At 35.6% G+C, this 27909-nt stretch overlaps 1 protein-coding gene across 1 annotated transcript; it reads left to right on the top strand.

The window, feature by feature from the left end:
* Window positions 1-413: 413 nt before the first annotated feature.
* Window positions 414-27909, top strand: LOC121429655. The gene is made up of 18 exons (XM_041626802.1): window positions 414-842; window positions 8957-8998; window positions 11956-12029; window positions 12968-13036; window positions 13786-13852; window positions 14314-14446; window positions 14974-15042; window positions 15650-15773; window positions 16510-16609; window positions 17044-17102; window positions 19067-19131; window positions 20391-20540; window positions 21628-21670; window positions 22968-23082; window positions 23701-23788; window positions 24453-24522; window positions 25452-25555; window positions 27028-27909. Exons 1-18 carry the CDS (start codon window positions 566-568, stop codon window positions 27149-27151), a joined length of 1773 nt encoding a protein of 590 aa, XP_041482736.1. The 5' UTR covers window positions 414-565; the 3' UTR covers window positions 27152-27909.

Here is a 27909-nt window from a genome sequence, read left to right as displayed (position 1 = left end):
CGCGGAATGGTTTTCAAAGGGGGGGGGCTGACCATGAAAAAATCACTGTCATGGTCATTTTTACGTTTTTGTACACGGTTTTGGAAAAAAATGGGGGAATCCCCCAGCCCCCCCCCCCCTCCCCTTCCACGGCCCCTGCCCTTAGTGACCTCCTTCTAATCCACCACTTCTATCTATTTGACCTTGATATTCCTCCGAAATTTCTTATATTTTTTCAGAAGCTAACTTCACTTATGGGGTCACTTTCTCAATACAATCGTAGACGCAAGTCTTATTTCCAGGGCTTTCCTCAAAAGCTTTCGATGTGGTCAAGCCCCATACATCTCTGGGATGTCCGTGAACTTTTGTTTAGAAAAGACATGTGAAACCTGGCACTGGCCACGTACGTCCGTAGCTACATGTAGCATGCATACCGTATACATCGACGACTCGACTGATTAGAGTGGAAGGGCCAGCTCCGAGTTAGGAATGAAAATTTACATCTATTTTCTAGCATGCTTGATTGATGACCCACATCTAGGTCAAGGTCTAGTTTGAGGATACTTGGTTTAAACTTCTTAAAAAAATGGACGACGAAGAGGAGATAAACTTGGAAGATACTTTTGATATCACGCACGAGCTTGAAAATCCCAATTCACCGTTTGCAAATAGCGACAGGGAACGGGAATGTAACGCTGAAGCACCGGGGATCGGCCCCGACCTTCTTCTGGTGGATGGGTACAAATCGGAGACGGAGGATGAGTCGCTCGGGATGTCCTCTGACATTTCTGATCAAACAAGAACCGAAGAAAGCAGAACGTTTCTTCAGAGTATTGGAGTCGGTGTTGTGTTTATTCAGTGTTGTAAGTATTTCCTTATTTTATTTGTTTGGCAGGCGCAGGTTTGCAATTGCAGTTAATAAATAATGTTATTTTTGACTTTGTTTTTATTTTGTTTATGTCATTTCATTGATTGTCAATTTGTGTCATGTTTGTTTTGTAATTTGGTCGTCTTGACTCTCTTGTTTTTTTTTTAATTATTATTATTATTTTTTTTGGGGGGAGGGGAGTAGCCAAGAGGCACCTAGACTAGAGAATGTGTTCTTACTCTCCACAGAGCTAGGTCCTAGGATTGTGGCCATGCATAGACATAATCATGTATGTCATACAGGACGGACCCTAGGCAAATTGACCCCCCCCCCCCTTGAGATTTCTACTTTTCCTAAAAAAGCTAAAAGTTCTAGCCCAAAATAATTAAATCATGTAAATGGGCTAGAACTTCATTTTCGACATTTATGCATTATCGATTACATTTTTAAAACGATACGAATTAAAAAATCCCAGAAATGAGAAGATGGGATGGCGATGTAACTTACTGATCATGTTTACATCGCCATCCAAAAAAGGTAGGAAAATTTTAATGTTTTTTGATTTGTGACATCATTGTGACTATCTCAAACTAGTATGGTAAAAAAATTAGTATACTAATACTAACCTCGCAATACGTGAGAGTGATCGCCATCTTGCTTTCTTTCATAGTAGTACAATGTAAGCTAAGCTATGATATGCATAGAGAGGGTGGCATGATGTTGCCTTTTTTTTCAAGAGTGGGTTAAGAATGATTTGTCTGATGATATACTGAAGGTAAAGTAAAAATTGTTTAATTCTTTTGAGAAAATTTAATTTCAATGTTTGTTTTTTTTACCATGGTTTGAGGTAGTCGATATGGGGAAGCTGCTCATTTATGATGTCACAAATAAAAAAAATATTAAAATTCTCCTACTTTTTTTTAGGGGGGGGGAGGATTGGTGGATTTTCCTCAACCTTTGCCAATGTTAATATTTTTTTTGTTATTCCCACTATGATTTTTTTTGCTATTTCCACTATGATTTTTTTTGCTATTTCCACTATAAATTTTTTCCTTAGGGTAAACTTTCCCTTCATGAACAGAACAACAATCAGCCAAGAACATTTAAACCAGAAATAAGGCGGACCTTCAAAATAATGTTACAGAGAAGAATTCTGTATTTCTGCACTGATCACAGACATCTCAAAACAATCACATTATCGTTATCAATATATTCACAACCAAGACAACGTAGGCTTAGCCCAGGGTCGGATCCAGGATTTTCCAAAAAGGGGGGGGCACATTTTCCTAAGGAAAATTTGACAAGCCCCCCAAAAAATGTTTTCGCCCAAAATTGAAGGTCATTTTTGTCCACAAAAAATTTGACAAGCAAAAACAAAAACAAAAAAAAGGTCTGAGTCTTGTATGAATGACATTGCCATTAATATGATGTAGCTTTCAAAGGGGGAGGGGGGGCACACTTGTGTAAGAATGGCATATTTACATTAAAAAAGACTATGCCTCTCAAAGGGTGGGGGGGGGGCATGGGCCAAATATCCCCCCTCCCCATTGAATCCTCCACTGGCTTAGCCAGAATGTGTTTGGAGAGTAGAAATCATGTGCTAAAGCAAGGTCTTTCCCCAAGTTCATGATGCCTAGAACTTGGTACTTCAGTGGCTTGTACAGGTACATGTACATGTAGTTCCATTAGATGTACAGTTGTAAATGTGGTATGACCATTAACGATTCACCATTCCAGTTCTTTGACAAAATGATTATAGAAATCTGACTTTACTTCATGAAATACTACATACATGTAGATTAGGCTAAGTGTTTATAACAAACAGCGAAGACAAAACTTGCTGATGGTCTCGCCACCATTTTGGCTTTGTCATGGAATACAGAACTGATCATAAAATTCTGACCTTGCTGTGATTATTGAACATTTAAACTTGCAATGCTTCAAGGATCATGACCTACAATATTTCTTTGTCTTTTTTTAGAGAGGAGTGTATTAGTTGGTATCACTTTGCAAATGTTTGTGGACAAGTGAATGTTTCACTACTGTTAGTCAGTAGTTGCAATTACATGTCCATGTTTCTTCATATTTTTCATAATTTCCTGTGAAAATGGATAAAACTGATGCATTGTTAAATCATAATAAAGGAATTATTTAAAATTACAACATTGTAAAAGGCGTAAAAAAGAAGGAGAGAACCCCCCCCCCTCTCTCCTTGCTGGCTAGCATCAATCTACTTAATACGGTGTATGAAAGTGATATGCATGTAAGTACCTGTACTTTATACATGCAAGGCTTTGTTTCTCACTAAGGTGCAAATTGTGATCAGTCATGCATAAATGATTATGAAGATTTTGTGAAATACGATAATGCATATTTTCAGACCTTTTGTGATCTGCATTCTCTTTTTATAAGGGAATCCAACTTTGGTATATACATTATAAGAAAATGATAGATCTATGTGAAAGGAAAAAAATAATAAAAACAGATATTAAGTAGAAGTACATGTAAGAAAAATTCATATCTGGGCATCCACCTGTGAGTCTGTGACCCAGAAAATTAGATCTCCTGCGAACATGCAATTTACATGTACAAATGCATTAACTGGATGCAATCCAGAAATGTTAATAGTCAACTTCCCAGCAAGCCTTCATAATTGATTAAAAATGAGAAATTTGAAATAGGTGTTTGAAACATGCATACATTCATTGTAAATGACAAATGTACATGTGTATGTAATTGTAAATCCATTTATGGTGGGCTTGTACAGTGTACATGTATGTAACAGGTGGCAAAAGACTCTTTGTTGTCATGTGAATGATGTGATAACAACATGCAGGAAACAAACAATCATAATGATGATGATAATAATATTATTACAATTATTATCATTATTATAATAATAATGATAATAATAATATAATAATACTAATGATGATGATGTTATTGTCATTTTAATAATAAATGATAATCATAATAATGATGATAATAACAAGTGCATCTCTATACACTTAACAAATGAATTATTTATCGTTCTGAATAAAACTTGAAGGTGTATAGGTGCGAATGGAGGATTTGTATAACATGCACAATAGTACATCATTTTGAGAATATTACATACATGTCTTGTTAGAAATTCTGTACCTTTTATGTTGAAATATTTGCTTTAACATTCAGTGCATGTATAAGTTACATGTACATGTATGATAATTATAATCAGAAACATGATGTACAATGTACATGTAGGAGCCTCTTTTGGATTTGTTGTATTGCATACATGTACATACACTGTACATCCAGACTCTTCAAAAGTACATGCATGTATGTACTTGTTTTGATTACCATTTTGAAGTGCTCTGAACCTGTATTGTTATTTATCAATGATTATCAATACAATGCCTAATCATTTCAGAATGACAGATCATTGGTATCTGTGACATTTTTACAAACATACTTCTTATAAAGTACATGTAGATACTTCTTGATATTTCCCAGTTCCCAGCTTCATAAATACACTGCACTCTCTTGAAACAATCATTTCGATAATGATATGAATTTATAATCACTTAGAAATTTTGTGTTTCTCTTGAGTCAGTATTTTAGGCATGCATAATTTTACTTGTTCATGTACATGTTCTGTATGCATGCGAATCATCCGTCGAGGTTGAATAAATTTACTTGCAGATACACCAGCATACTATTCACATATGAATCTAACACTCTTCCTCTACCTGATAAGATTAGAAGGTGGATATTAAATTGAGTATGGTTGGCGTGTGAGAAAGCCCAAGGAGTTATTGATTGTTACAAGACACCTTTATTGGGAATGCGCTACAGGCCTCGCGTCCCAAGAGAGTAAAAGTCACATTTTAAAGGGATGAAAGGAAAGGAAGCAAAGTATTTTACAGCCCCAAAAGAAATTGATCATTTTAGATTTGATATCAATCAAAGAAAAGAAAAGGGATTCGTTTAAAAAAATGCTAGAAGAAAATTGGATATATCTAGGGGAAGAAAGTTGATTGATTGATCATTTATAGTCCATTTTATAAATATATTATTTCAAACGATGTATATATACTTATGAATATTGCAATATACTGTAATACACAAGGAATGTTCATTTTACTATAAATTTGAATGGGAAAGGAGAATCTTTGATAAAGACGAATTTAAGGCTTTGCAAAATAAAGTTTCTCATGCACACAAAAATGCACACATGTGTAATTCATATTATAACAAAAAAATTATACATGCATGTAGATCATCGTAAAGTTATACAGGGGTTTAAAAAGAAAATCAAGAGGCAATATTAAACAACAAACTAATGGGTAGTGAATTATCAATGATACTTTGAATATAAATTATATATTTTTTTAAATTGAGTTCAGTTGGACTTGAGTAAATTTATCATTTACATTTACATGTATGACATTTCATTCCAAATACTGGTAGGGTATTCCTTTAATACACGTCTTTTGACAGACAGGTGCTTAATTTTCATGTAATTTTCAAGTTACAGTTTTATTGGGAATGAATTTGATTATTGACTGAGCATATGGCTAATTTTACTATTTGGTTATAAATCGTGAAATAATTGGAAACAAAGCAGAGTGGGCATTGCATTACATGTAAGTGTTGATATTTTAAAGGGACGATCGTGGGTACTTTACCTAGAAGGAACGAAATTTATATTTTAAAGAAAGGAACTATACTGTAACTTTAAACTCAGGGCAGAAAGTGAATATCCTAAGGTGAGAAGTAGATATTTTAAAGAGAAATTGGTATTTCATGAAATTAGAGACATTTCAAATGGAAGAGAAAATTAAACTAAAAATGTATGACACTAATATTTAAAGGAAGAAAGAGCACATTGAATGTTGGAAACTCTTTTACTTCTCCACTTTTCATTTTGTGTTATTCAACATAAAATACTGTACTTTGCATCTGCATTTATCCAGTACATGTCATTTTAAACTATTACAAGTGATCAATGGCCAAAATACCAGATGAAATGAATTTCCTGTGCTTTGGTCAGCATTCCGATAAGTGCTATTCAATTAACATCTAGTAAATTTGACATTTTGATGCTATCAGCCATACAGATCAGGGTTGAATTATAAGGGGGTGATACCAGAGTTCCAGTTTAAATGTCAGGAACTCGGGTTTCAATTTTTTTATAACTTCATAGTAGTTTTTATTGATACATGTATTTGAATGAACAGTTGTGAAATTTGTATTTACTGTACATGTATTTCCTTGCTCTTTTGGGGGATGGCACTTCTTCATACATGGATCCAGACATGCCAACCATTCCCTTTTTGTCTCACCTGCATAGCAGAGTGAGACTATAGCCGCCACTTTTCCGACGGCGGCGGCGGCGGCGTCAACATCAAATCTTAACCTGAGGTTAAGTGTTTGAAATGACATCATAACTTAGAAAGTATATGGACCTAGTTCATGAAACTTGGCCATAAGGTTAATCAAGTATTACTGAACATCCTTTAAGAGTTTCATGTCACATGACCAAGGTCAAAGGTCATGTAGGGTCAATGAACTTAGACCATGTTGGAGGAATCAACATCAAAATCTTAACCTGAGATTAAGTTTTTGAAATGACGTCATAACTTAGAAAGTATATGTACCTAGTTCATGAAACTTGGACATAAGGTTAATCAAGTATCACTTAACATCCTGCATGAGTTTTATGTCACATGACCAAGGTCAAAGGTCATTTAGGGTCAATGAACTTTGGCCGAATTGGGGGTATCTGTTGAATTCCCATCATAACTTTAAAAGTTTATGGATCTGATTCATGAAACTTGGACATAATAGTAATCAAGCATCACTGAACATTTTGTGCAAGTTTCAGGTCTCATGATTAAGGTCAAAGGTCATTTAGGGTCAATGAACTTTGGCCGAATTGGGGGTATCTGTTGAATTACCATCATAACTTTGAAAGTTTATGGATCTGATTCATGAAACTTGGACATTAGAGTAATCAAGTATCACTGAACATCCTGTGCGCATTTCAGGTCACATGACCAAGGTCAAAGGTCAATGAACATTGGCCGAATTGGGTGTATCTGTTGAATTACCATCATAACTTTGAAAGTTTATGGATCTGATTCATGAAACTTGGACATATTGTAAGAGTAATCAAGTATCACTGAACATCCTGTGCGAGTTTCAGGTCCCATGATCAAGGTCAAAGGTCATGTAAGCCTAGGTCAATGAACTTTGGCCGAATTGGGGGTATCTGTTGAATTACCATCATAACTTTGAAAGCTTATGGATCTAATTCATGAAACTTGGACATTAGAGTAATCAAGTATCACTTAACATCTTGTGCGCATTTCAGGTCACATGACCAAGGTCAAAGGTCAATAAAATTGGCCGAACTGGGTGTATCTGTTGAATTACCATCTTAACTTTGAAAGTTTATGGATCTGATTCATGAAACTTGGACATAAGAGTAATCAAGTATCACTGAACATCTTGTGCAAGTTTCAGGTCACATGATCAAGGTCAAAGATCATGTAAGGTCAATGAACTTTGGCCATGTTGGAGTTTTTTTGTTGAATAACCATATCTCTGTAAGTTTATTGGTCTAGTTCATAAAAAGTGGACATAATAGTAACCATGTATCACTGAACATCTCATGCGAGTTAGAGTAGTTTTCAAAGTCAGCACTGCTGCTATATTGAACTGCGTGATGCAGGTGAGACGGCCAGAGGCATTCCACTTGTTAGAGTATTTGTTTCTCTTTTTTGATATGAATACACCAATACTTTTTTTGTATGATTTGTTACTTTTTTTTAAATTTCTGATTGATGGAGTACATTATACACAGCGTGTGACACTAGCACCGGTCCGACAGTCCAGGGTCCCATTGAAGAAAGAGTTGCGTTAAAACGCAAGCCAAAAAATCAATCGCAAGTCCCAAATGCGCGCTGTTGATTGGTTGAAAATCAAGTTGCGCATGATTTTTAGAGATGCGATCGATTGCAACTCTTTCTGCAACGGGCGCCAGACCAGTAAAAATCACTGTCTGGCCACGAACTTGTTGCTTGAAAAGAACAAGTATATTTTCACCTCCGAGCACATGTTTAAGAGGCTGAATTATCAAGATTTCAAGTAGAGTCATTTCACATGTTTTTTCACCAATCTAACTCCAACAGGCTGGCAATTGTTATGCTAAGCCAAAATTTTTAAAATACTCTTTTTTTTGGGTCAAAATTTTTTTTTTTTCCTTCTAAGAATACTTTATTTGGTTGTAGAAGGTTAGCAGGTCTGTGTATCTAAGATTATGGGGGAGATGAAAGACGAGAGATAAATTATCAAATAATAATAATAGCCCATTTTTATAAAGCGCTTTTCCCAGAATGGCCAAAAGCGTGTTACAGCATATTATTACCATGGTCATTGGATTAATTTCAATCAAGCATGAAAAGTGCACAATTTCCACTCCCTGGGGAGCATTCCTTGCATTCATCGCAGCCACATTATGGCGCTGGCAAAATCAAACATACAATATCTTTCGCATCCTACCGGGTACCCATTTAGCACCTGGGTCGAGAGTGGCAAAGTGTGGAATAACGCCTTGCCAAAGGACGCTAGACCGCGGTGGGATTCGAACACACGACCCTCTGTTTACAAGGTGAGAGTCAGAACCACTACACCACGGCTCTTCCACAAATATTCATGTACATGTACTGTCTACATTTCTAAAAATATACTGTACATTGCATGCATGAATCCAGGGTGGGGGGCTCACCCTATAAAAATGAGTAATGACCTTTAATTTTTCTGGCTTGTCAAATATCAAAGTGACAAAAACGCACCCCTTAAAACAAAACTGGGATCTGCGGCTCCATTGCCACCTCAAAGAGAGACAGTGTCCCATTCTAATGATGTACATGTAATCGTATGATGGCTACATGTATATTTTCACCTTCTTGAATATTTTCACTTGGTTGTGATAAGAGGCTTTACGCCCCTAAAGTGTTGCATTTTCTGCTCCTTAAGAAACAATTTGATATTCGGTCCTTTTCTTTCAGTTCTGTGTTTTATGTAATTCTCCTGTGACCTTATATATCCTTTTTTCTTTTTCAGATTTTGTGACCATTGCCTGCATCTTGGGGACTGGAATTCTTGGTGAGTAGAGTTTTCTTCCATAATCATTTTTAATTTACACTGTTATTTAAAACCTATACACATACACATGTATGGTGTGGTGCCCAAAAGTTCCAAGTCCATGCATAGGCCCCGGGACCTACTTAGTATAAATGTATTAAAGATACGGACATGTATATGCTGTGGTCAAGAGTCGAGACCCCTATTTTCAGCCTAAATTTCTGTTCCAGAGCATCACCAATTTAGAAAGCCATAGAAATTGATATTTTTCCCCGTTCCAGAAACCCTCATGATTCTCGTTCTAGTGCACTACCATATCCACTACCATGTACATTGTACAATATAATGAGTTCTGGAGAACCCCTTTTTTTATAAATGTGGTCAATTCCAGAGCATTGATTGCATTTTTAGCGATCATTGATCCAAGAGCCATTCCGGAGGCCCCCATTTTAAGACCTTGATTTAGATGTAGTTCTAGACCCCCCCTATTTTTTACTTTGATGTGGCACATGTATGTAGGTATCTACTATCATGTTATAATTCAAGTAGCCCCCGCCCCCAGGCTTAGGCCTACATGTTTCTGTGTAATTCTAATCAAAGGGGACTGGAAACAACCACAATTTTTGCCACTGAAATACAAGTACACACAAGTTATTCAAATTATCAACAACAACAACAAAACAAATCCAATTTAGGAAAAATTTTGAATTTTAAGCCTTTCATGTTAATAATTATGGCCACTAAATTTAGTCTAACACCTGAAATGTATGCAAACTGCAGTTCTTCATGACCATTGCTGTTTTGTATATTTTTTTGTCATACATGTACACACAAAAAACTCTGAAACAAGGACATTCATAATAATAATGCATGCATTCTGCATCAATGTACGTGTACACCATCAGGATCGAACTTGGAGTTGGATTTAGAGAGGCCTTTGAAAGGTTTGACTCTTGTGTTTGTTATGATGCCTGAATAGATTACCAAGAAAGGGCACTTCAAACCCAGCAATCCCTCTTTCAATGCCCTAGATGTGTGAGTTTCTTATGCATAGAACCATGCATAATTCACAGCCCCCCACGGGTTGTCTTTAACTGTCCAATTACCATCACCATCTAATCTTACTAACCCCCTTGACTGATGATGATTGTAGCAGACTGTTTACAGCTCCGCAATGATCTGTCATGCATTGTTTACATAATCGATGGTGTTTCTCTGAAGAAAGCGTTTTATATGTCTCATACATGCACATGTAACTATCAGAGAATTAAAATAATGGTCCAGCTAATGCACCCGTGAAGAGGCCTGAAAACAATTTAATTGGTCTGCAATTGTCTTGATGTTTTCTTACATCGTGGAGTAAAAACAAGAATTGCTATAGCTACATGTATGTAAAAACAAGAATTAGCAGTAGATAATGTTTTGGTTGCGGAGTATGGATGTCTGTGCCTGGGAGTTGAATCACTTTGTTTCCATTTCTCATGTTTGTTTTTACAATAATGGCTGAAAACTCTTCAGAGCAACCTTTCTCTTTGTAAGCATAAGTGAGGGAGAAGGAGAAGAAGGAGTGGGAGGGGTGGGCAGGAAGAGGAGGATATCTGTGAGTTTACTTTTCACTGTTTTCATATCTGCAGTAGATATGGATTTCATGAATGAAGGAGGAGGAGGAAGAAGAAGAAGACGACGAAGAAAAAGAGAAGAAGAAGAGGAAGAAGAAAAAGAGAAAGAAGAGGAAGATGAAGCAGAAGAAAGAAAGAAAGAAAGAAAAAGAAGAATTAAGAAGGAGAAGAATAAGGAAGAGGAGGAGGAGAAGAAGAAGAAGAAGAGGAAGAAGAGGAAGAAGAGGAAGAAGAAAAAGAAGATGAAGAAGAAGAGGAGGAGGAGGCGGCAAGGAAAAGACAAGTAGGAGACAAAGAGGAAGACAAACTAGAATTAGAAGTGGATGGAGGAGAAAAGTAAGGAAATGAGAAGAAGGATGAGAAGCATGATGATGAGGAGGAAAAGAACTTTCATATCTGCAGTACATGTAGATAATGATCTCGAATGAAAATGACAAATTGAAATTAAGTAATGAAGATCAAGGTGAAAGATATTAGAAGGAGAAGAAAGAAGGTTGAGGCTAAGAGGAGGAGGAAGTGTTGGGGGAGAGGAAAGAATGAACGACAGTGGGAAGAAATGATGTACATGTATAGCACAGTATAGCATTCTGTTGAGGGAGATGTGCGCATCCTAGTAGGATCCATGATGTACATGTACCAGCAGTTGATGCATATCCTAAAGCATTGTTTATATACAGTGTGGGTTTTGGAGTAGAACACATCACCTAATATTTATCTAGCAGAGTGCAAATGTTTCTAGTTTGCTAATGGAAATGAAAATTACTTGATAAACATGTGCGATGTATACATGTACAGTTGAAAAGATCAGTTGATAATAGCATGCCTGCTTCCAATTGTTTTTAAATATTTTCTTTTGTAAATTAGTGTACATATTCCGAATCATAATGTATATGGCCAATTAATCAAATCTCATTTTTGATGGTACATAAACACCCCTCTCTTTCTTTTACTTTGTTGGATTGTCCCCCCCCCCCCCTTCCTATCCTAGTTTTCTTATCCCCCCCCTTCTCACCCTCCCTGTTCCCCGCTATCTCTTCTTCCCTCTCTTACTAGAATTTTGGGGGTTTTGAATTCAGTAAATGCTGAATGTTGCCGGAGTTGTGGATTTTTATGAATACTGAAAGTAATATATTTTGACTAAAAAAGTTTATATACATGTTTACATACTTGTAATTAATGATTTCGGTGTTAGAATTGTCAGTCTCTACATTTGTACAAAGAAGCAAATGCTACTGGTACCACTTACATGTAGTGTTTTCATATCCCCCTCTCTCTCTCTCTCTCTTCCATTCTTATTTTCATTCATGTGCATACGTATGATTTATTGATTTGCTGATTTCTGGTTTTCTTTTTTCGCAGGATTACCGGTGACGTTATCTCATTCTGGATTCCTTCCATTTCTGATCTCCTTTCTGATTGGATTTGTTGTTCAGGTATGAAATCCTTTTACATGTGATATTCTTTTGTTCACATACTTTTATTCTTTCTCTTGTTATTATTGTTTTTTATAGTCTTCTTTTCTTTCTTATTCTTCTTAGACTTCTTCCTCCTTTTCCTGTTTGTCTTCTTATTCTTCCACTTCTTCCTTCTGTTCTTCTCCTTCATCATCTCCTCTTTCATGTTTCTTTTTCTTCTTTTTCATCCTCATACTCCTCTTCATCCTCTATACACTGAGTGATTTCAAGTCCGGTGTTGGCCTTGGTGTTGAAGTTTAGATTGCTTCCCCTAGCTCCAAAACCTATTCAGAGTTTGTAAAACTGATCCAGATCACATTATTGACATCTCAACAACTAGTGAGTGACTTTTCGGGACCATCTTCATTTTATGTTTTGTGTTATAAACTTGTAAAAATTGACCTAACACCAACACCAAATGGTCAACACTGAACTTGAAATCACCCATTGCTACTCCTTTTTCTTTCCCCTCCTCCATCTTCTTCTCCTTATTCTTCTCTTTTTCATTTTCCTCTACCTCATTCTGCTCACCCTTCATTCTTTTTCTTTTCTCTTTTTTGTCTCGCCTGCATAGCAGAGCGTGACTACAGTGGCTGCTTTTCCAACTGCAACATTGAAATCTTAACCAATTATTACTTAACATCCTGCCTGAGTTTCAGGTCACACGACCAAGGTCAAAGGTCAGTAGGGACAATGAACTTAGACCATGTTTGGTTGATCAATATCAAAATCTTATTAAACCAAGGTGAAATTTTTGAAATGTCATCATAACTTTGAAAGTTTATGGATCTAGTTCATGGAACTTGGACATGCAGGTATTCAAGTATCCCTGATTGTCTTGCATGAGTTTCAAGTAACATGCTCAAGGTCAAAGGTCATTTAAAAATGATGACGATTCTGATTTGTCTCTCTTTCAGGCACTGCTTATCTACTTTTTCATTGATGTTCTACAGAGAGCGCATGCATACAACATTGAAAAACATAAAGTAAGTTACCACATTGATACATGTATATCTCGGAAAGGTTAACTGATAAATATGAAAGAAAAAGACAGGTTTGAGATTAATCCAAGGCCAAGGCTGTTGATGTTCTGTTGACTGGCTGTCACGCCCCTTCCATTGGTATTGGAGATGTGTTGTGCCCATTTAAAAAAAAAATCCTTTTTATGCAGCAATATAGAAATTTGTCCTGTTGAAATTAAAGAGGTTTAAGGTGTATAACTTGAAAGTAGTTTGTATGATTATGAATGCAAAATGAATGGCACAAGTGAATATTTTATATGGCCATGTGTTTTGAACTTGCCCCATTGTGTTATGTTGCATGAATCTAATGATGCACCTACATGTACATGTACAATGTACATGAATCGGTATCAAAATGGTCTTACTTGTAAAAAATATTTACCCTATCCATACAAAAAGTATGTATACTGCTTTCAAAGCAAATTTCCTCAGATCCCTTTAATATATGCATGCGATGATACCCATGCTTGTTGTTGGTTGCTTGAGTTTAGAGTGGTGATGGCGCTATCCATTGATATCCGATGATTTCCTCCAGGCAAAGTGAGAGGAATTCCACTCTCCCCTGTACAGCTCTAGTCACTGGATTTTGCTATTAATTGCTTTACTGAGAATGTGTTTAATATAATCATCATTCTAATCTATAGTCAATTTATTTGCATGTGGTGTAAAGGAAGGATGTCACCAACTTGCTATCACTTTTATTTTGCTTTCAGTGTCTGAGTTTTGAAGAGCAGCAAGTCCCACTCACTAATCTGACTGACGATGAAGAATCTATCCATGGTAAGGACCCACCATCTTTCAAAATTGAAGTCATTAAAAAAAAAGAAGAGAGAGGCAAAAAATACAATGTACTATTGTCAAAAAAAGATTCTAATACTAGTATATGTCAGTAATTGTATCTACTTGTTACGTTAGTTCTTTGATTTAACTTGCTGCCCGAATAATTTTTTTAAACAAGTGCACACCTAGTTTACTTACCAATAATGCATATAGCATTTCCATTTATTTGAAAGCAGGATAAAATAGCATTATAGATTAAATGCATTGCTCACGGGCATTGGTATCGCGGCCGAGGATAGAACCCCAGACATTCCATTTATAGCCAGGCGCCTTAGACTACTTGGCCACGGCACCTCCACAATAATACACTCTAATTTCCATGCATAGCGCCCTCATGTGACACCTTCCCGTCTATGTGATATCGTGGTAAAAGTCTATCACTGTTTCTCTCATATTCTCAGGTTCTTCAAAAGCAAGGCATTCTCACCTTAGTATAGCCAGGAAAGTGGCCAAACCAAACCTTCATATGATGGGAACATTGTTTCTTGGACGGGGCCTCAGCCAAGCATTCGACATCATTCTCCTCTTACAGTTGTAAGTAAATTGAATATTATTCTTTTTTAATGTATTGAATTATTGACATCATTCAAGTAAATTGGAGTATTTATTTATTTATTTATTCATTTATTTATTTATTCTTTATTTGTAAAATTATTTATTTATTTATCTATCTATTTATTTGTTTATTTATTTGTTTATTTATTTATTCAGGTACAAAAGGTCAGCAAAAAGATTTTTTCATCAATGACCTGATAAAAACAATATCATTAGTGTTCACACTTTGAAAAAGTAGTAATATTTGGAGAGAAAAATTTGGACATTGCTTCATGCTTTTATTTTCTCTATTCTGTTGTACAGTAGATCTAGGAGCAGCAGATTGGACGGAATCGGGTGAAAGTGAAAAAACTAACGTCTAATGGGAAGTGGATGTTCTAAATTGGAAGGGAATGTCATTTTCATTGTTGCTTGGAATTGTGTGATTGTTGTGATTGTACATAAATCAGAATTCTTTTTTTTTAAGATACCAATCTTTTTTTGGTCATTTTTCCTCTGTCTCACAGTGTTTCAATCCTAATCAGCTATGCACTGGCTGGGAGTGAAGCCTATGCACAACTCTTTCATATCGAAAAGTAAGTCTAAATCCTTCTTTTTTTTTGGGGGGGTCAAGCATTTTTTGTGTGACCTGTGTTATCAATTATATTATACCACTTATGAAGCACAGTTGAGGAGTGATATGATACATTATTATCATTAGTAGTAGTAGTAGTAGAACTAGTAGTAGTAATAGTAGTAGTAGAAGTAGTAGTAGTAGTAGTATATTAGTAGTAGTAGTAGTAGTAGTAGTAGTAGTAGTATAGTAGTAGTAGTAGTAGTAGTAGTAGTAGTAATAGTAGTAGTAGTAGTATAATAGTAGTAATAGTAGTAGTAGTAGTAGTAGTAGTAGTAGTACATGTAGTAGTAGTAGTAGTAGTAGTAGTAGAGGTGTAGCAGTAGTAGTCGTGTCATTGAAACTAAAGCTGCTACTACTAGCTGTTACACTTCTTCAACTAAAATGTACTATTCTATAGCACTACTATTTTCACCAACATCTCCACTGCTACAATGTACTATTACCTGAGCTAAGACTTTTCCACAAGACAGGAGCTACTGTTTAAAATGCACTTGAGCCATATTTTACTGGGCACTGGAGATAATATAAAAAGTTCATCTCTGCTGTATTATTCTCTTCTTCGATAGATACCTCTACATCATCCCAGCTTTTGTTTGGATTCTGTCTGGGAGCATAGTGTTTGCTCAACGGATCATCCAGCCTGTAGTCTCCCTATTTACACTGGCCAAAGGTGGTCTGCTTGTCGCAACGGTGAGCTCACATGCAAGCCAATATACCCAGTTGTTTCGTGTCCGGACAATCAAGTTTTAAACAGCCATTTGTACAAGTTAATGATAAAAGTTCTTTCAAATTTTAGTATAAACTGTTTAGCAATATTATAGAGAACGGAATTGAAGAAGATTGCAACTATGGAACTCATAGATTTTGTGTAATCCAAAGATAGGCTTCAAAATTTTAAAGTGTCTAGACACCCCCCCCCCTACCAATATGTCAGCCATTTTGGGCATATTGTGAGGGCAGAAATTTCATTATCTTGAAGAAAAAAATACCTACGCACTGTACCCGTACAGCAAATTTATGTTAGAAAAAGTCAGTATTGTTCATCCTAGCACGTTTGATTAATGAAACAAAAGTTTTCCAAAGGGAACGAAAACACTTCTCCACTTTGCCCCCCCCCCCCCATCATCAAGCTCTGTATCCAAAGATCAGTCTTTTGATCTCGATTTCAGGAGCATTTCACAAAACAAACAGTGAACTTCACTGACATTGGTGACTAAGCTTTAAGTTAGTAAATTGCATCTCTATTGGCTCAGAGCAAATTTGCCAGTGAAAATCACCCCCCCCTCGTTTCATGAAACACTCCCCTGTCTGTACCCCTCATATACATGTATATTCCTCATAAGTAACATATATTTCACAATGTCATTGTACCTTTCCTGGAACTTTTCCTTGAAAGAGTTGTGTTTGTTTTCTCCTTCCTTTGTAGGTTGTGGTAACATTTGGTGTTGGCTCGGCAGTAGGCAATACTATAAGCAATGACTTTCACTACATGGGGTCGCCCTTCCTGATGGGAACTGTAGCATTAGGTAAGTCTTTCACAGTCAAGTATATCTTGGTTAAACAATCAAAATCTATAATAATGATGATTATGATGATGATAATATTCAACATTTAAATATTGCTTAATACAGTGTTTCTACATGTAAGTACTGTATATTATTACCTACTTACATACCATTATAGTACGTTCTTATTCTTCTGCTTCTTACTGTTTCCCTCTGTCTTTTTTCTTCCTCTTCCTCATTTTCCTTCTTTTTTTCTTCCTCTTCCTCATTTTCCTTCCTTCTTTTGTTGTTGTCTTCTATTTCTCCTCCTCCCTCCTCCCCCCTCCCCCTCCTTGCTCCCTCCCTCTTGTCATTTATAATAGTATGTAAAAAAAAATAAACAGTCTTGAATATGAATAAAATGCAATGTAGACATGTACATAATTCTTATCGATTCTTTCTGTTCAAATCGACAGGGGGTGTGTGCAATGTGATGCCAATGATGTACAGCAGAATAGCATACTCTAGAAAACAGGTTAGGCATATCAGAGAAAAAATATATAATAAATGTGAAGTTCTTGGCTTTTCCATTAAAAAAAAAATAGTCTTTTTGTACATCCGACCCCGATTTCCTGAGCCCTGAGCCGTATATCCATGGAATGCTCAAGCCAATATTATTTGAGAGTACATTTTATTACAAGTAAAGCAGAGACAAACCATTCTCGGAGGTCCCACATATTGGGGAAGGGGGGGGGGGGTTAAATGTTTACATTTCATGCACTTGCCCTTCTAATTTATATTGTATTATAATCAAAGATGCAGTTGAGGCTTGTACATTCAAATCACAAGGCCATTACAGAAAACCTTGTATAGAATTTGTAGAATTTTAACTGTTAAATTTGTACCTTATTCTGTAAACATGTAACATTTTAAATTAGTCTATTGTATACATAAGTTTGTATTAATTAATTTGTTATATCTGTATATATTATGTGTATCTACTTTGTAATCAAAGGGCCCCAACGAAAACCAGTGTTTGTACTGATTGGGCTACCCTTTTTAAATATGTGGAATAAATAAATAAATAAATAAAGTACATGTGACTCAAGCCGAGGCCAAGACCAGCAAAATGTGGCCTTGAGGCCGGCCTAGACTACATTGTACATCCCTAATTATAATAAGAATAAAAGTCAGTTACGAATGAATGTTCTTTTTGTGATGTCGCCTGAAATCTTTGATTTGAAATGTAGAGTAGTGTTGATGTGCATGTTTTATTTCATGACTCAGTTCATACACTGTATTGTATCATGTGACTAGTAAAAAAAAAATGTGTTAGATTTAAAGGGGAATCCAACCCAAATAAAAACTTGTTTTTATAAGAAAAAGAAAAATCAGACAAGTTGATAGGTGAAAGTTTGAACAATATTGGACAAACAACAAGAAAGTTATGAATTTTTAAAAGTTGTCAATATTGGTAACCACTATACCCGTGGAGATTTCAAATTGGCCGCATATGGGATGGCATAGTGATGTAAGGCAAGGACTACTCTTCCATGTACTCCAATACATATTATGGCTAAAATGTCATTTTCCCAAAAGTTTTATTGCAAATTATATTTTTCTTTCATGAGGACATAAAACAATATACTACCTGGATTATATTGAGATTACTGCCCCAGGGAAATTGGTACTTAGGAGAAAACCACAAATCCCTGATAATAAAGTACATGGCCTATGGGAAAGTTGTCCTTGCCCCTTGTCATAATTTACTTACCCTGTTGCCAATTTGAAATCTACATACTATTAGTGATCTCAATTTTAAAGCAGCTATAACTTTCTTATTGCTTGTCCGATTTCTTTCAAACTTTCACCATTCTGTTTAATTTATTTTTCTCCTTCCCAACACAACATTTTATGGCCAAGGCTGGATTCCCCTTTAATTGTATCTTTATGCCCCCCAAGGCCCCCCTCCCATTTTGTACCATTACCTGACCAACGCTAGTATTAGTAATACCTGTTTGTCGTAACTCCTGTAGGATCTCTGCAGGGCAGCATTTTGCTGGTAAATGCCAAGCTGGTATATAAACAATTACTTATGAAACATTTTATGTTTAGGTTAATCAGTCATAGTGGCTGACGTTATAGACGACAGATTCACTCTCGGGCTTTTTTATCAAAGTGGAGACAATGGCAGAGTTGGTTTTTCGAACTCACAACCTTGAAATTATGAGTTTGATGTTCTAACCACTGGACCACACGACCTGACAATTTCAATTTGTTGTTTATTCAAATCTGATCCCCCCAATTAAAAAGAAAAAGGGAATAAATTGAGGGACATACCCTAATTTTCGTCATATCTTCATTACAAAAAAGTTAGTAAAACTGGAAATCAAACGGAGCAGGAAAGCATCGTCCATATTATGATAAGAGGCCACTTGTGTCTGACAGACCCTCGATCTCCATGTTAACAGCATCAATCATATTCATTATTCATTTCAGATTTCGTCATTCTGGTGGACCGTGTTTGCAGGTCTTGCCACGTGTATGATCCTCAATGTGTTATGGTGAGTTAGGACTTTAATAAAGGTCAAGTCCACCCCAGAAAAATGTTGATTTGAATAAATATAGAAAAATCAAACTAGCCAAAATGCTGAAAATTTCATCAAAATCGGATGTAAAATGTGAAAGTTATGACAGTAGTTTTGCTTACTTTTCACAAAACAGTGATATGCACAATTCAAATGAGAAAGTCGATGATGTCCCTCACTCACTATTTCTTTTGTTTTTTTTTATAGATTTGACAATAAGGACCAATTTGACTGAATCATATAGTATTAAGCAATGCTCATTCCACATGTTCAGGGAGGAATTAATCGTTGTTTCACTTGACAATGAGGAGAAAGATAGAATTTTCCCTATTTCATATAATAGAATACAAAAGAAATAGTGAGTGGATGATGTCATCAGTCTCCTCATTTGCATACCCACCATGATGTGCATATAACTTTTTGTGAAATTAAGCGAAACTTTGATTTGTCATAACTTCCTTATTTTACATCCGATTTTGATGAAGCTTTCGGTGTTATGCTTGTTGGATTTGTCTCTTTTTATTCAAATCAACTTTTTGTTAGGGTGGACTTGTCCTTTAATGACTTCCTTTTTTTTCATTTAAAATTTTAAATGGTTTATTACAGCAAGGGTATCTATAGCGGCTGAAGAGCCGAATTGCATACCCTTATTCTGGTCATTTGTGTTTACATATACTCGATCAGTCAATCAAAGATATTAAATACTAAAGCAATTCAGTATAGAGAGCGGCCAACCATTTTGTTGCCATAGATGTTATTAGGTTGTGGTTTTCAACCAAATTACTTCATTACGCTTTCCGTAATAAAGTATGATGATCTGAACCACTGTACTTTATTGAGGAAAATTGTCTGTATATATCTCTACTTCATCAAATTTACAGAAGTCTAGGCAAATGGATTACTTGTATTTGCAGGTAAACCAGGCCACTCATCGATCTTTTTTTGGGGGGGGTGGGTGGTAATAGAACAATGCAGTTTGGTGGATCACAAAAAACTGTTTTTTCGATTTCACAGAAGTTGACATGGCTGGAATCAGTTTCATGTTGACAATTTCCTAAGTTTTGTTTGAATTTTTGATTTGTCATTATGATTCCATTTTATTGGTAGCACAATGTTAGTAGCTCTGGGTATACATATAGTCTTGTTTTCAATGTATGAAATTATAACATTCTTGCAATTTAATTGTACATATTCAAAATTGCATTTTGGTATTTTGGCTGTTTTGTACTCTAAAGGTGCTGGGCTGTGTTAGACATTGTGCCCCAACTCAGTAGCTGTACAACTCATCTAACAGAAGAAGTCCTTGTTCATGATAACACGACCGAGGTCAATATATTCACAACGCCATCTGTTGCACCGTGTGTTGAAGATTTATCACTAGAAAGGTATAGTGTTTTAGTAATTGATTCACCAGCATTTAGCCTTGATATGAATAAGCAGGTAGGTGTTTCATAATTCTGTTCCTAAGTTCCGAGCGACTTTAAGAACAACTGATAATCCTTGCATAGGCGCTTAATCAACATTGAAAATTTGGTGTAATGTGTACATGTATATACCACAAATGATCATAAGTCGTTCGTAAAGTTGCTTGTAACTTTTGAACAGCTTTGTGGAACACCCAACAGATTTATTTTGTTTATGTCTTTTTTCTTTAAGGGAAGCAGCATGAAATAGAGTTTGCATGCTCAATTTGTAATTGAATTGAGTCAGAAAAGCTCTCTACATCAATGAAAATGTTAATTGTTAGGGGGGGGTGTTTCCAAGAAGGTATGGTGCTTAATGATAATGATTTCAATGCCTTGATTGCAGTGATGTGATGAAACTATATGTTTACAGTATTTCTGCTGCTACACCTGGGGTCCGTAGCAGAAAGAGTCCGTAGCAGAAAAAATCAATCGCAAGTCCCAAATGCGCGCTGTTGATTGGTTGAAAATCAAGTTGCGCATGATTTCTAGAGTTGCGATTGATTGCAACTCTTTCTGCAACGGGACCCTGTACGTGTACTAATAACTTCTCCCCATACTTACAATAGATATCCTGAACTTGTTAACGTTTAAATCTTATCTCATTTTATTTTTAGAATTAAAAAAAAATATATATATACTTATTGGTTTAAATGCCAGTATATTTACAACAAATAACCTAGGATTCGTTCGGTGTATGCAGAAAGGTACATGAACAAATGTAGGAATACAAGATAGATGAGTCAGAGTAAGATAATAACACACTCCGATGTCTCAAGTGAACGTGAATGCTCATGTCTTACGGATGTATTTGTTTTTTCTGTGTTGAGTTGAGCACAATGTAAAGTGGATTAATGCAATTAACATTAATGATAACTCTTCCTCATCATTAGTACTATTCCTCTTTTTTTTAGATCTGCAAAATTTCAAGTCGGTTGGTGCTAAAACATGCTAGTGAAAATCTTCCTAATCATCATGATTATTATTTTTTTTTGCTTTTTGATTTCAGATCTGCCAAGCAAGGAGAAATATCAACTGTTCCATTAATAGAAGTAAGTCAAATCAATCAATCATCTTCACATATGTTCTGATTTATTATTTGCATGCTGTTGTGAACAAATAGAGACAATGGGGACACATGCTACACTTGTGCAAGACATTATGGCCGAATTCACAAAGGTGGTTTTGAAAACCCATGGTTGAGTCCATGGTTTATGCAGATTTCCTGTATAAATTACGCTTCATTTAGCGCGTATGGGGGCACGTGTATAAAAAATGTCCAATGCTAATGCGCAGTTTTGTCACAGTGCACCAAATTGACGCCTGTTACCATGATTAGATACGCTATTTTATTCATGAGTCCACTGTTCGAAGAGTGGACTCATGAATAAAAACAGTGGACTCATAAATAAAATAGCGTGGATAACCATGACAACAGGCGTCAATTTTGCGCACTGTGACAAAAGCGCGCATCAGCATTCGACATTTCTTATACACGTGCCCGATACGCAATAAATTAAGCATAACTTATACAGGAAATCTACATAAACCATGGATCCAACCGTGAATTCGGGCCATAGGTTTCCCAACCATAATCACTTCCTTCTGATCGAAGTATTGTATTGGGCAAATCGGGCAAAAAGTTATCTTTTTTATTTTGGGGGGAATACTTTTCACAAACTACTGCCTGAATCTGAAGTGTTTGATAAGCTATAACATTGATTGCAGTGATTGGGGGTTTTCCAGGGCTCTTAATTGTATTTTTAAGTGCTCTTTTGAGCATTTGGGGTTGAAATTGCCTCAAGCCCCTTGTATTTTTTTCCCTGAAATGCATAGAGCATTCCTACAAGCTACCAAGTTGGAGGACTGGCAATGAACATGTGCATGAAAAATGATGAAATCAGGATAAAGCACATGTGTGCGATAGTTTTGTCATCCAGCAAGTCCGCTGGTGGGAGTTGTCTATTAAAGTATAGTACTGTATCCTGAAAACGGGTTAGATTTTACTTGGTCATAATTTGTAAAAATTGATTGTGCAGACTATAAAATGTTTGCTGTGGAATATTTCTCTATCCATATAGATATTTATTAGATATTTATCAATGTTTGAGAATTTAGGTAAATTCAAGCTTTGTTCTATTTCATTCTGAACAGCACAAGCAAATACAATGTACATGTGTATGTCAAAACGTATGATTTTTGCAAATAAGAAAACAAAGTTGTGTGAGTCTTATGAAGAAAACACAAAGCAATCATGTCTTCTTGGATTGAAGGTCTGATTTTGAATTAAAGTAAAGAGGGGATTTGATCGAATTTTAAAGAATTTGTATGTTTCTTTTCTCTCTGTAGATCTTAGAAGATGATTACCCACAATACACTTGGGTGGCTGTCCTGGTGGAGCTATTTATCATGATCAGTATTACAGTATCGTACCTTACGATAGGATCAGCTTTATTACATTCATGTGAGTATTCATGATAGATGATGATACATGTAGTGGTGGTGGTGGGGATGGTGATGATGATGATGATAATGATGATGATAATGATGATGATGGTGATGATGATGATGATGATGGTGGTGGTGGTGGTGGTGGTGATGATGGTGATGATGATGATGGTGGTGATGATGATGATGATGGTGATGATGATGATGATGATGATGATGATGATGATGATGATGATGATGGTGATGATGGTGATGATGATGATGATGATGATGATGATGGAGATGATGATGATGATGATGATAAGGATGATGATGATAATGATGGTGATCTTTTAATGCACCCTCAGATTTACTGATACCCTACATTGGCAAATATAAGCAAGAGACAGAATGAAAATATAATTTGGAGAGCCGATTTCAATTATTCATAATTAAATATGACATTACTGTTCATGATGAATCAGCACATCTTGTTGCATGATAGCTAATACATGTACACTGTGTATACATTATAGCTGAAAACCATTTTTAAATGAAGAACAAAGTTTGTCTATCAACGTTAGAAATTTGTATTATTTACTCATAGTATGTACTTCTGTAGATTTCACTTTAAATTGGTTCTTTTCAATTTCAGTTCTTGGTTGGTTAGATGCTCACATGGCATGGGATAAAGTTGATAAAGGGAACACAGTCCCAGCAAAGGTTAAATACTGCCCTAAAAGGTAAGCTGAATGTGAAAATAATTAAATTCTCAGATATTTCTCACTATAGCAAATTAAATCTTAATTTTTCTGGAGGTTTTTTTAATGGATTTGTTGAAATATATACACTGTTGATATGAAATTATCCTTTTAATTTCTGATAGTTGTCTTCATAATCTTTTGAGTTATGTGCAGACATTCTTTGCATTATATTTAACATGTGGCATCATCAACTACTTGACAAGGCAGTTGATTTAAACACATCCGAATTGACTTTGATAAAGTTTTAGCAACATTTATAAATCCACTTTTGCATTAAATTCGAGAAAGATATTGTCAACCAGTTATTGTACACTCAGTGATGGGAGAATTTGATATGAGAAAGGGAAATTGATTCCAGAATTTGTTTTTTGAAATTTCTTGTAAATTATAGATCGATACTATTGTTAAAAAAATAGTAATTGAGAAGGCAGGACCCTAAAATTTAGATACAATTGTATGTTCTAAATTTTCTTTGAAAATGGAATCAGCTTCTTTGCAGAAGATAACAAACTGGATATGTGTGTATCTGTTGATTTTTTTTCAAAAATTTTATTATCCCATATAAGTTCCATTGGATTTTGTAATTTTTAGAGGATAACAATTAATATGATTTTTTATTAATCTATTTTATTTCTTATTTCAGGATATGCAGACCTTTGCTCAGTCTTCTTGTCTTTGGTTTAGTGTTTGCCGTTGCCATGTTAGATCCAAAGGTAAATATCTTGCATGGGTCTTCTGTTATTCTTTTAATTAATCTCTTTTATTATGACAAATTAAGTAGAAATACTCAATTGCCCCTATTCTGAAGTCAGGTTTAACGTAGACCAATGTTCTAACTATGTGCTAAGATTATGGGAAGCCAAAGGTGTCAAAATTTTTATTAAGTTGTATGTTTCTTATGTTTTCTCTGCTCTTTCCTTATTCATCGATGGTGAAGACAATCATTTATGTATACTTCCTAGACAATTATGAAAATTCAATGATTTGAGAGCCAAATTAGATGAAATATGATATCTCTACTGTTAGTGATTTATGTAACAATTGGCTATACATACTTAAATCACAACTTTAAACCTGAATTTAAGATAAACCCGACTTTAGAATACGGGCCAATGTCTGTTGGATCAAACAGTTAAACAATTTTATTTTTACCCTCTGTAACCATTCATCATTATTTATATATTTTTAGTTGAGACAAATTGAAAGAAATATGTAAAAATTATGTAAGATCCAAAAGTAAAAAGTGTTTCGTACAGTGCTTTGTTTCCATTCTTCATTATATTTTTCCGTTTAGGAAAATTTGAAGAAATATGAGAAAATATATGCCCTTTTTAAATAGACAAATACTTGGACCTAAATGTCAAATGTTTTATGTAGCCTCCTATTTCTGTTTCTTATTGCATGTTTAGTTTGTAAATGTAAAAAAAATTGTGAAACCTATTGGCAGCAGAAATCTTTTCACATTTAGAGTTATGGTGTTAAAATGTTTGTTTGACTTTTATTAATGTGCGAGCAAGAGATAGAGATAGTGAATGCATGCTAAAGACTGTAATGACACAGCATGTTTTATGTAATGGTATAATCTAATCACTGTTTTTAAAGCTGAGCACTAAACTATTCTTGAATCATTTCTTTTCACTAGGGTTTTGTAACAATGCTTGATAAAATAGCTTCCCTTCTCCTCAATTTGGAAGCAGGACTTTTCATCTTTCTCATGATAAGGCGGAGCAATTCAGCAAAATACAGGTGAGGCTTATGGACTTTTCTTGAGATTCATTCTTGAGAGGTTTTGCAGCTCAGTGGATAAGTCTTTGGACTCTGAACCACAAGGTCTTGGGTTCAAATCCCAATACATAACTCACAGCCTTTGGTAAGGTGTTACATTTGCCTCTCACCGCCCAGGGCCCTGTTGCATAGAAGTTACTATTATGGGATTGAAAAACCATGGCCTGGTCTGGCCGCTTCCTGACTTGATCTGTATCAGTGTTGGTTAGGAACACACACAGCCTCGATGTTGTTGAGGTCATCAAGCCCAGGTTAATGCTCTATCCTGTGTCTTGCTAACATGTTCCCTAGCAGCTGCCCCCGACTCGGGACGGGGCGGCGGTGGGTGTTTGATTCAGTATGATTGGTCATGTCTGGTAAGGCTAGGTATCACCAGTGATATTAAATACCATCCACCCATCCATCCATCGCATCGTATCCATAGTTACCATTGCCATCCATCGGTAACTAGCATGGTAACACTAATAAATAGCTAATCAAAATCAAGAATTCCATGCAAGTTACCATTTCTTTTATGCAACAGGGCCCATGTTTAGTGAATGGGTACCCGGTAGGAAGAAATTCCTTGAATGCTGGGGTGCCTGATAAGGACAGCCATGCAAAAGCCTGGGTAATAGCATGCAGCACTTTGAAAGATTCTATCGATCGTTATGTACAGTTGTAAATGTTACATATTATTATTCTCTTATATAGAATGTCCTAGAAAGGAGGAAATATTACAATCATCCAAAATATATTTTTTTCAAATAAACTTTTTTTAAATGAAAATAGTTGGAGCGTTGTGGCCCAGTGGATTAGTCTCCGGACTCTGAAACAGAGGGTCGTGGGTTCGAATCCCAACCATGGCGTAATTTCCTTCAGCAAGAAATTTATCCACAATGTGCTGCACTCAACCCAGGTGAAGTAAATGGGTACCTGGCAGGAATTTATTCCTTGAAACGCAGCACGTGTAACAGCTGCACTGCTAAAGCCAGGGTAATTATGCTGCATATACTGTAGAGTGCTTAGAGACTTCTGACAAAGTAAGTATTAAGCGCTATATAAGCAAGTATAATTAAACTTGTAGTTAGAGTGAAATCTCCTCTTTGATTTGAGGCCAAATTTTTAGTGAAACACTCATGCATGGAAGATTACCATTATTGACAATTTTCAGAATACTTTGACTAAAAAATGCATATCTTTATTCACTCTTGTTAAGATTTAGACAAAGAAGAATGAACTAGAATAGAAAAGAAAATGCTAATGAGCGATCCCTTTACTATGGAAGTGTATTTCCTGGAAATATCTCATTTTTTTCTGTTTCAAAGCAGATAATTTTTTTTTAAAGATATGAATGGGATTGTTTGAATTCCGATCATGAAATTCAATTTTATTAAGATTTGTAAATATTTGGGTTTTAATTGTTTTTTTGTTTGTTTTTTTTTTCCTTGTAGGAGTCTGATAATACCTTACCCAGTCCATCGCCTCATCTATCCAGCTCATTACATCATCGCTATCTACTTCCTGTTCGCTGTCGTCTATGACATCACAGTGACTGCCATCGAATGGTTTACATGAAATTCATCATTAAGAGTAACTTTTAAATGTGAAGAGGTATCTATTATCACAGTGATCGCCATTGAATTTTCACATGAATTTCATCATTTCACAAGTTTCAGATGTGAACATGTGTCTCAGTATTACTGTGACTACCATCGAATGGTTCAAATGAAATTCATCACTTTCAAATGAAATCAGGTATCAATGGTTATCACAGTGACTGCCATTGGATAGTTCAATGGAAATTCATCATTAAGAGTAACTTTCAGATGTGAACAGGTGTCCCATCAGTAATTGCAGAGACTACTATTGAATTATTCACTCGAAATTTGTCAGTTAGTCACTTTCAGTTGTGAACAGGTGTTCCTTTGGTTATTTCAGTGATTACTATTGAATTGCTCACATGAATTTCATCATTAAGAGTAACTTTCAATTGCAAACCGGTTTCATTAGCTGTCCCAGTGACAGTTATCACAGTTACTACCACTAAAACTTTGGGTAAGCTTTCAAATTTGAACAGGTTTGTTATCTGTACCACTTCAGTGATGGATAATGAATGGTTCTCATCAAATATGCTGTAGGTAAACTTTCAAATCTTGCAATAATTCCTGGAGAATTGGATTTTTTATTTATTTGAGCATTTGAACAGGGTTCTCTTGTATAACATGCCAGGTGATACATTGAATCAAAGGTTAGTTTTCAGATATGAACTGGTGCATGTTAATAACAAACAAACCACTGCCAGTCTACAGGGTAAAACATGTATGTACAAATAA

This window comes from Lytechinus variegatus, chromosome 16 (genome assembly GCF_018143015.1).
Source record: "Lytechinus variegatus isolate NC3 chromosome 16, Lvar_3.0, whole genome shotgun sequence".
In the NCBI taxonomy this organism is placed as follows: Eukaryota; Metazoa; Echinodermata; class Echinoidea; order Temnopleuroida; family Toxopneustidae; genus Lytechinus; species Lytechinus variegatus.
This window is presented reverse-complemented; position numbering and strand designations above follow the sequence as displayed.

What these genes read in the sequence shown, in the direction of transcription:
- LOC121429655 (XM_041626802.1), top strand. Translation starts at nt 566, where the DNA reads ATGGACGACGAAGAGGAGATAAACTTGGAAGATACTTTTGATATCACG. An exon ending in ATCATTCTCCTCTTACAGTT is followed by an intron (nt 14,447 to 14,973) that starts GTAAGTAAATTG and finishes TCTGTCTCACAG; the next exon opens with TGTTTCAATCCTAATCAGCT. An exon ending in GTGGTCTGCTTGTCGCAACG is followed by an intron (nt 15,774 to 16,509) that starts GTGAGCTCACAT and finishes CTTCCTTTGTAG; the next exon opens with GTTGTGGTAACATTTGGTGT.